The sequence below is a fragment of the Humulus lupulus genome, chromosome 3, assembly GCF_963169125.1.
Source record: "Humulus lupulus chromosome 3, drHumLupu1.1, whole genome shotgun sequence".
Lineage (NCBI taxonomy): Eukaryota > Viridiplantae > Streptophyta > Magnoliopsida > Rosales > Cannabaceae > Humulus > Humulus lupulus.
The window spans coordinates 13400336-13409457 of NC_084795.1; the positions used below are offsets into that span (position 1 = coordinate 13400336).

Here is a 9122-nt window from a genome sequence, read left to right on the forward strand (position 1 = left end):
TTATTCAACAAAACTGAAGTTTTATACCAAATCTTTGCATGTGAAGAACTAGTATCAAAGAAATTGTAAGTTTCTTTAAAAAAACACATTCTTTCATTTTGACATCGTATTTTAATACAAAAATCGTGACTAACTATTAGATGTCTCTGCCTCTTCTATAATCAAGGCACATTGGTTAAAATATTTTTGTATGGGATACGTGGGAAGGCAGTCACAAGTCGTGGGAAGGCAGTCAAAGGTTTGGAAAGGTTGGCCATTTCACGCTTCATACAAGTAAGATACTACTCCATATGTAGTATGCATGTTTTTTCCAGTGATCCTCCGTAAATCATATATGTCTCTGCATAATTAAATGAAGGGATAATAAAAAACTTCAATCAATAAAAGTCGTCAAAATAAATTGAACAAGAATGGAAAGAAAATTTGTAGTTGCTGCTAAGAACCAATAATAATGATTAATAATTGTTTGAAGAATGGTTCCTTGGCCTCAACAAAATTGTAATGTTTGAACTAATTTTCAGAATGAAATATTAGGAAATGGACATTTCAGCAGGGTTTTCTTTCGAAAATTTCAACAAAATTTTGGAACGTCTTGGTATTGTCAAGGATCCAGCTAAAATAACTCGACAAGAATTAGTTGGCAAAACATTTGATGATGTTGGGGCTGCTGAAAAAAAATTCACAACCTACACAATATTAATGGGATTTGGTGTTCGAAAGGGAACAAGAAGAACCTACAGGGATGCTGATCTGACGATACGAAGTTGGGTTTGCTCATGCGAAGGTCGTAGGGACGAGAAATGGTGTAAAATGCAGCCAAGGAGACATGAGCCTAAGGCAGTTACTAGGATGGATTGCAAAGTGGTTTTATGTGTTAAAAAAGTAAAAGCAACTAGAAAATGGATAGTGAAGAAGTTTGTTCATAATGATTCCCATCCTTTACTATCACAAAACCATATAGCATTCTTAAGATCCCACAGGAAGGTACCAGATGGGACCTTAGAACAAGCAAGATTTATGAGGAAATCAGGTATTCAAACTTGTAAAATTATGTCATTCATGGCTTTGCAACATGGTGGTTACGACAAACTCCCTTTTTTACTTAAAGACCTTTACAACAAGCTCACTGAAGACGATAAAGTGGAATTGGCTGAGTTAGATGCTTCTAAAGCTATTGGATACCTAAAGCATAAATCTGATAATGATGACCAATTGTTTTGTAAGTACACTTTCGACCAAGAAAATGGGCTAGAGTCAATGATATGGGCAGACGGGAAGTGTAGGAAAGACTATGAAAATTTTGGCCACGCATTAGCTTTTGACACAACATATAAGACCAACCAATATGGAAACCCGTTACTAATCTTGTTAGGATTGAACAACCACTTCAAGACAACCATTTCTTCTTATGCAATTTTGCATAATGAAAAGGAACAGACTTATTTATGGGTGCTTCAATCTTTCTTGGAGTGCATGAATGAAAAAGCTCCAAAAACAGTGATAACAGATGGTTGTTGTAGAGTTTCAGAATGTTTACTTAGTTAGCTAGCTAGTAGTTGTTGTAGTATTTTCGATTTCGTGGATTTTAGTTCAAACCGGGACTTAGTTGGAAACTCCTAGCAATAGTTATGGATTTAATAAGTTTAACCTATAGTTTAAGAATATTAATTATAACATAAGGTTTGATTAATATTGCTGGTTATAAATATGATATTTATTATAACCTAAGGTTTAGATAGAGCCAATAGGAATATGACATTTGTCATTAGCATGATTATTAAGGAATTATTATTTTAATGATAAAATAAGAAAATATAAGACTTAGTCTTCACCAGAAACTATTAGGGTCGTAGTTTGACTGAATCAAAGTAGTTATCCAACCTTAATTATGCTGAAAAAGTGCAATTACGTGTTTAAAATAATCATGTATGTCGATATATTGTAGCAGTGGAGCCGATAGATTGCCTGACGATGAATACGGAAAACACGTTGACGTTGCACAATCGTACGAACAGAGACTTGGGACTAGAGGGCAGCCGATATATCGCCACATAGGGGCGATATATCGCCCATATTAATCATTTTTTTATTTTTGTTTTAATTTTTAAAACCAACTTTGACTCCTTAGACCTACTTCTGATAGTTTTGACCGAGTCTTCAGCCTCTGATTGACGAATATTCAATTAAATTCATTATTTTTATTCAAAGCCAAAAAGAAGATTTTTATTCCTAGAACTCTATAAATAGGACCTAGTACCCAACCCTTTCACTTACTCTTCAGCTGTGATCAGACTCCAAGGTGCTAGTGAGTTCATAGGAGTGATAAAAACTTGGGTTGGGAAAAAGCTTTACCATTCTTTAGCTTTATGAAACACTTAGGAAGTGAGGATTATAGTATTTCAGTATTGGAGTTAGGCCAATCCATAAGGTCAACAAAGGTACCCTTATTCTTAAGTTCAATTCTGTTTGATTCCTTAGTTTCTTTAGTTTTCATTCAGGTTCTAATTTTTGTTATGGTTTTGTAGTTAGGTTTTTAAGTTCTTTAAACTTAAGGTGTTTTTCGGTAAGTTTTCTCTTGGTGGTTTAGTTCTATTCTTTTCATCTCTTTCTTTTAAGAAATACTCACCATTCTTATTATTGGTTTAGGAGTGTTCCAAGTCCCGCATTTTTTCTCATATCCCGATTTTGGTAAGGAAAATAGGATAGATCTTGTATGTTTGTACGATATGTTATGCTTATATGTTATGTTTATGTATAATATGTTATGATAAGTTATGTTTTAATATGTTATGTTATGATTCACCATACCTCAAATATTAGACAGGGGACCTAGATGGGTTATCATACACTACATGTGATCTAACCTACCTCAAATATTAGACAGGGGACGTAGATGATTTATCACATGTCATAATGGCCATTATTAGTATAGTCCTATATGGTATACGTTTTTATAGTCATATGTTTATAGTATATGTTATGATATGTTTATAGTATATCTTTATGATATAACTTTATGTATATGTTTATGTTGTTAGTAGTTTTTCCTTGTTGGGCATTAGGCTCACTCCTTTTCTTTTAGTGTGATGCGGGAAAATAGATGCAAAGGCGGAAGGATTCTTGGAAACTTGGTGTGTGTATGGAGGTGAATGGAGTGGATGGGTTGCGTGTCGATTCAAGGACAACGTTTTTTTTAGTCGCTTTAAATTACGTTTTTATGTATTTTTCCGCATTAAGCTTTATAAACAATTTTATTTAAAGTTATGTTTTATTTTAAAACAATGAGCTCATTTATGTATTACCAATATTATTTGTTTAAAGTTTTCAATAAAGTTTTGAATTTTCTTATGTATGTTCTCTCCAAAGTTGTAGTTATGTCTAGTAGGTTTAATGACCTAAGTCTCATAGATAGTTGGGTCGTTACAGTTGTCCAACCATGAAGGTGGCTATAAGTCAGATGATGCCAAGAACTATTCACTGTCTTTGTAGCTGGCACATTAGCCGGAATGCCTCTATAGTAGTGAAAGATTCAAATTTTATGAGAGATTTCCACAAATTAATGTCAAAGTACATGACGGAGACCCAATTTGAAGCAAAATGGTCGCAGTGTGTACAACATTATTCCATCCATCAGAATGGGTTTATGACTTCCATGTATGAGAAGAGAGAAACATGGGTGGAGACATTTCTTAGAGGGAACTTTTCGCCTATATGGGAACGACACAAAGGTGTGAAGGAATGAACGCTTTTATTAAAACAAAGGTTGCGGCAAATATGAAGTTAAATGACTTCATTCGACGACTAGACATGGCTTTGTCATGGATGCGACATAAAGAACATTAAGATGATCATGAATCTAACCACACGATGTCGAATTTAGGCAAGACTCGCATGGATTTGGTTGAAAAACAAGTAGCAACTTTGTACACAAGGAACCTCTACTGGAAGATAAGAGAGTAAATTCAAAAGGGAGGAAAGTTATCCATAAGTAGAAAAGAAAGAGGCGAAAATGAAAATGAAAATGTTTATCTACCCACAAAATACGGTGATAAGAGTTATAGGAAGCTTGTCAGACAACGGATACCAGATAAACATCTAATATGCGAGTGCATGTTATTCACTAGTTGTGGAATCCCCTGCTCCCACATGTTTGCTATCATGAAATTTTTGCAAATCACTGAGATCCCAAAATCTCTTATTGCCACACGATGGCTGAAGACTAATTTTCTGTATGTAGATTCTATTGCTCTGCTTAATTCAGAGATGTTCCATTTACCAACGAAAGAGCGCCACTTCACAAAGTTGATACAAGACTGCAATGAATTGGCAGTCGTTGCATCCGCGAGTGAGATGCGATACAGTAAGGCCAAGGAGGATATTAAAAAGCTACTTGCAGCATTGAAATTATTGGAAATTGATGGCAACGAGAACTAGACACCCGTTACTCCATCTCTAAAAGTTAAAAATCCACTTATCACACGAACAAAAGGAACAGCAAGGGTAGAACCAAAGGGACCACCACGACTCCGTCGATACACCGAATGCAAACAAGTGGGCCACAACAAGGCTACTTGCAAACATCATAAAAAAAAGAAGCCAATCTACCGCCTGAAATATCTGAAAACAACAGCAAAGAGGAGGAAATATATGCCACTGAAGAAGATGATGACGAAATATATGCCACCGAAGAAGTTGATGACGAAATATATGCCACTGAAGATGAAGATGACGAAGACGAACAAAATAAAGAAGATGAGGGGGACCACAATGAAAGGGATGATGTGAATGACAATTTGGACGACTTTGAAGGCAATGGTTGGTCAGATATGGTGGAGGACGAATATGATGGTGCTTGGTCACAAATTTAAACTTATTCGCAAGTTTTGAGAAGGTTAACAAACCAGTATTTTGTAGTCCACCAATCCTCCTTACTTGTTCTACGTGCACCATGTTTTAAGTATACGAATTGAGTTAATCAATTTTTTTTTAATATGATTCACATCTACATGTATAGGTTATTACGAATTTTGTCACATATGTATGTATGGACGGTGTATTGGTTTATAGTCATTTCTTAATATTATTATGTTATAGTTTCTCCTTTTTGTATGAGTTTCATGATTTGTAAAAGTCATTTCAATTAACTGACATGGAAAACAAGGATTTTAAACATTCACTTTATATGGCAAATATTTAATAAACTTTGTTTCCACTTAAATGAAAATTACCAATATTCATTAACAAACATAGTGTAGCAGCAAGCAAAAACATACTTGTTGAAATCTACTCACTCCCATTGGTATCATAATATCAATGGCGGAGTCAAATTATTGTGAATGGCCTTATTCTCTTAATAATAGGTTTCTTATCTTGTTAGATTTATAATGTCAAAGAAAGAAGAACCGTTTTGGTGGATTATATAGAATACTGCAGTAAGTGTGTGGGGTTTGAGAAGGGTCATTAAAGAAGTTCCTTGTAAAATGGCATGCCCTTATTTTATAATTTAAGAATACAACTACCTCATCTTATTATTAACACTAACATGAACTTTACATTATTCCAAATTTTAGTACTCAAATTTGGCCAACTTTTACAAAATAGCCAATCCAAAATTTTAAACATTTATACGATAAAGTAGAAATATAGTAATTGCTGATGTATTTTCAATTTCTTGTTATTCAAAGAGGGAGGAAACTTATAAAAATATAGATGCTTAATTCCACACTAGTCTAAAAAGTGGTGAACTGTACCTACCTTACTATTAACAATATCTTTTGTACAGGATGTGAAAAATAGACCAATTTGGTTACACATTAAAAACATAAACCCCATAATAGAACTCAAAAATTCATATGGTTTAAATAGAAGATGAAGCAATGACAATGACCATCTCATGTCCCTGTCAACAACATCCTGATGCAACTAGACTAAGATATTATTACACCAAAATATCTAACCCAATTTACCATCTTTACAATCTAACCATTACAAATTAATTCATCTGAGAAGGTAACGAGGGTAAATTGATTCTTTAATATCCCAAAAAAAATAGTACTCATGACCCAAAAAACAGACAATGAAAATGATGCTAATCTTCTTCTACTTTAAATTGGATGGCTACATCTCCAATACATCAGCACCACACAAAAAACGACACTTGTAGTATCTGCAATTATTGATTACCAAAATCAGTGACAAATAACATAATGAAGTTATAATAACTTAATATTTAAAAAGAATGGAATAAAAAAAAATTCACACACTCACCAATTTCTTCCCTTTTTCAAACCACTCTCTCCCTTAAATTTTGAGGCACACTTTCCCTTACCTCCTTTGCCCCTCACTATTGATTCTGAATCCTCATTGTCAACCTTATACTCCTTCTCATTTTCAAGCTGAAGGGCCTTCTTCAACACTAAACCTTGGAGGTTGTTAAAATTACTCATGACAATCCTCTTCAATATGCGGACTCGCTCGAACTGAGAATCGTACTAAGTACACACATGACAAAGTATAAACATAAATTCAAATTAATATAAAGTGGGTACCCAATGTAAAGGAAATTATATGCATAGTTAATGTGTAACACAGCCTTACTCCAGCACTAATTCGTCTCCCCTCGATTCTATTTATCACAAACAAACCACCATCCGTCAAATTCCTTTGTTCTGGTATATCCTCCATCACCACAACTGAGAAATCAGTGAAAGTCCACCTAGGCCGCTTATCCTCCTTGATATCATCTTCACATGCAATATCTAGATTACGTAGCTGCAATTCATTTAAACAGAGTCCAACAATTTTGCAGTCACATCAAAATTAGTTAAAAAGAAAATTGTCCACAAAAATAACAACCAGCTTACCACATCTTCAACCAAATAACGAGCACGGGAACCCCCATCAGATTCCAGTTTCGAGTCCCAAATTTGAACAGTTCTAATGCCCATCACGATGCGGAACAACACTAGATGATCCTTAACTTAAATAGGAATTGAAATCTACACCAATAATTATATTAAACAAATAAAATCCAACTTTTTAATATATGGGTCCAAATCTAATACACCACAATTGAAACTATTGGCATTGATCGATGAATCACCTCATTACAGATATAGAGTGGACCCATGTATAGATTTCCTTCACGATAATTCCGTAAATGGATTTCTTTGGCAGGACCGAGTAATTCACTCTACACAAAACATTCAAGAAATTATAATAAACCAAACTATTTACAGATTTCAAACATAAAAAATAATCCATAAAATACTGTATCAAACTAAATATAGTATACCGTCATTCGGGTAGGCAAAAACCATTTACGCGGAAAGTCTTTGGAAACACCCCTCTCATTTTCAGTCAGATACAATGAAACCAAGTTGATAACCTACAAAACCCCAAAATAAATCACTTCTACTAAATAACTTACAAAACTAACTGCCCATTACTTATTCTACTTTATTAAAAAAACTTACTGAGCTCGTGTAATGCCCCAAATTTCCTAATAAGGTTTAGGACCTTGATTAGGAGGTCGGGAGGGCCATAATTGATTTATTATGATATTTAATGATTATATGCATGTTTATGTGAATTATATTATTATATGATGGTAAATGCCTGCATATGTGTTCATTTTAATTATAAGGGTGTTTTGGTAATTTGGCCCGTTGAGGGCGTAATTGTGTATTTTCGTGCATGTGGGTGAATGATAAATAATACCACATTATATGTGGATTGGTTCGAGCCATTCGACATGAGACGATCATGGAATGCAAGTTTTCGATCTAGTCATAACGGGATTAAGTTCGGGGCTCAGAGTGAGTCTCGGGGTAATTTGGTGATTAGAACGTTGCCGGGAATTAGAGGGTAACAAGATATGAATTATTGGTATTTGAGAATATTGAGAATAACAGGAATTGGAGGGTGATAATTATAATTAACGAGATAGGTGGGAAATGACGATTTTGCCCTTGGGAGTCTTTAGAAGCCTTTATTGGACCTAGGGGCAAAATGGTCTTTTCAACCCTAAGATATATATATATATATATATATATATCAGCCCTTTGAGTTTAGAAGGCTGTGGAATATAAGAAAACAGAGCATCATCATCCTCATCTCTCTCCCTCACCCGTACACCATTTCTCCTCCTTCCTTTCAATTTTTGAGAGCCAATTTGAGGATCCAAGCTAGGAGAGCAAGGCTTGAGGGCTTAGGACCTTGGTTCAATCATTGAAGGGGATCCAAATCAAGCTTGAGGTAAGAAATTCAGCCATGAAAGTCTTGTTATACCCTATTTTTCTAATAAGTTTCAGTTGAGGATTTTGATGTGTTAGTTGAGAATTAATGGAAGTTCTTGAGTTTGGGTTCTTGGGTTTTGATGAGGGTGTGATGTAGATGAGGTTTGGGGGTTGAATTTGATGTTTTGATGATGTTTAGGATTGGTTTGGAGGTTTGGTTTTCAAGGGAAATCACAGGGGAGAAGACCAGAATTTTCTCTGGTCTGCTGATGGTGCCCCAGCGCTAGGCAGGGCAGATTATGGGGTTCTCTGACTTTGGGGCAGCGCCCCAGCGCTAGTGAATTTTCCAGCAAGCCTATTTTAGGGCTCGGGTGACTTTTAAGGCTCGGGGGTTGGTTCTTTTACCCCGTTTGGGTAAATTAAGAGTCTCGAGAGTGCGGGATGGATCCCGGGAGTGTGGTTTTAGATTATAAACATTTTTATGATTTATTTTATTGATGGGATTCCATATTTGGTTATGACTAGGTGACCGCTAAAGGATCAAAGGATTGATCGTTCTCAAGGGTCGTTCTTTTACTAATTCTTGCTTGAACCTGAGGTAAGAAAACTGCACCCTGTGTATATGTGACATGCATGGTTATTCTTGATGCATGTTGGATGTCTAAATGTGATGCATGTAATGCACGAGAAACATGTGCTTAGGGCATGCTATGAATATTGAGTATGAGATTGTTCAGTGCTTGAGCCTCTGTGTTTATGCATGATCCTAATTGTGCTAGTAATTATTGAGTAAGCATGTTTAATGCCCTGTATTTGGATATTTGACATATGATATATGTTTGGTGGCATTGTTTACTTGTATATGGTACTGACTAGTCAGGGATA

General features: G+C 35.1%; 2 protein-coding genes across 2 annotated transcripts; both read left to right on the forward strand.

The window, feature by feature from the left end:
* The first annotated feature begins 537 nt into the window (after positions 1-537).
* On the forward strand, positions 538-1545 carry LOC133823660 (protein FAR1-RELATED SEQUENCE 5-like). Its single transcript, XM_062256510.1, has one exon. It carries the CDS (start codon positions 538-540, stop codon positions 1543-1545), a length of 1008 nt encoding a protein of 335 aa, XP_062112494.1.
* A 2613-nt stretch (positions 1546-4158) lies between these two features.
* On the forward strand, positions 4159-4868 carry LOC133823661 (histone chaperone RTT106-like). The gene is made up of 2 exons (XM_062256512.1): positions 4159-4420; positions 4597-4868. Exons 1-2 carry the CDS (start codon positions 4159-4161, stop codon positions 4866-4868), a joined length of 534 nt encoding a protein of 177 aa, XP_062112496.1.
* Positions 4869-9122: the final 4254 nt, after the last annotated feature.

Excerpts from the sequence above, each read along its gene's own strand:
- LOC133823660 (XM_062256510.1), top strand. The coding sequence starts at position 538 with ATGGACATTTCAGCAGGGTTTTCTTTCGAAAATTTCAACAAAATTTTG.
- LOC133823661 (XM_062256512.1), top strand. The coding sequence starts at position 4,159 with ATGAAATTTTTGCAAATCACTGAGATCCCAAAATCTCTTATTGCCACA. Across the intron at positions 4,421-4,596 it reads GAAATTATTGGAAATTGATG|CCAATCTACCGCCTGAAATA; the intron begins GCAACGAGAACT and ends AAAAAAAAGAAG.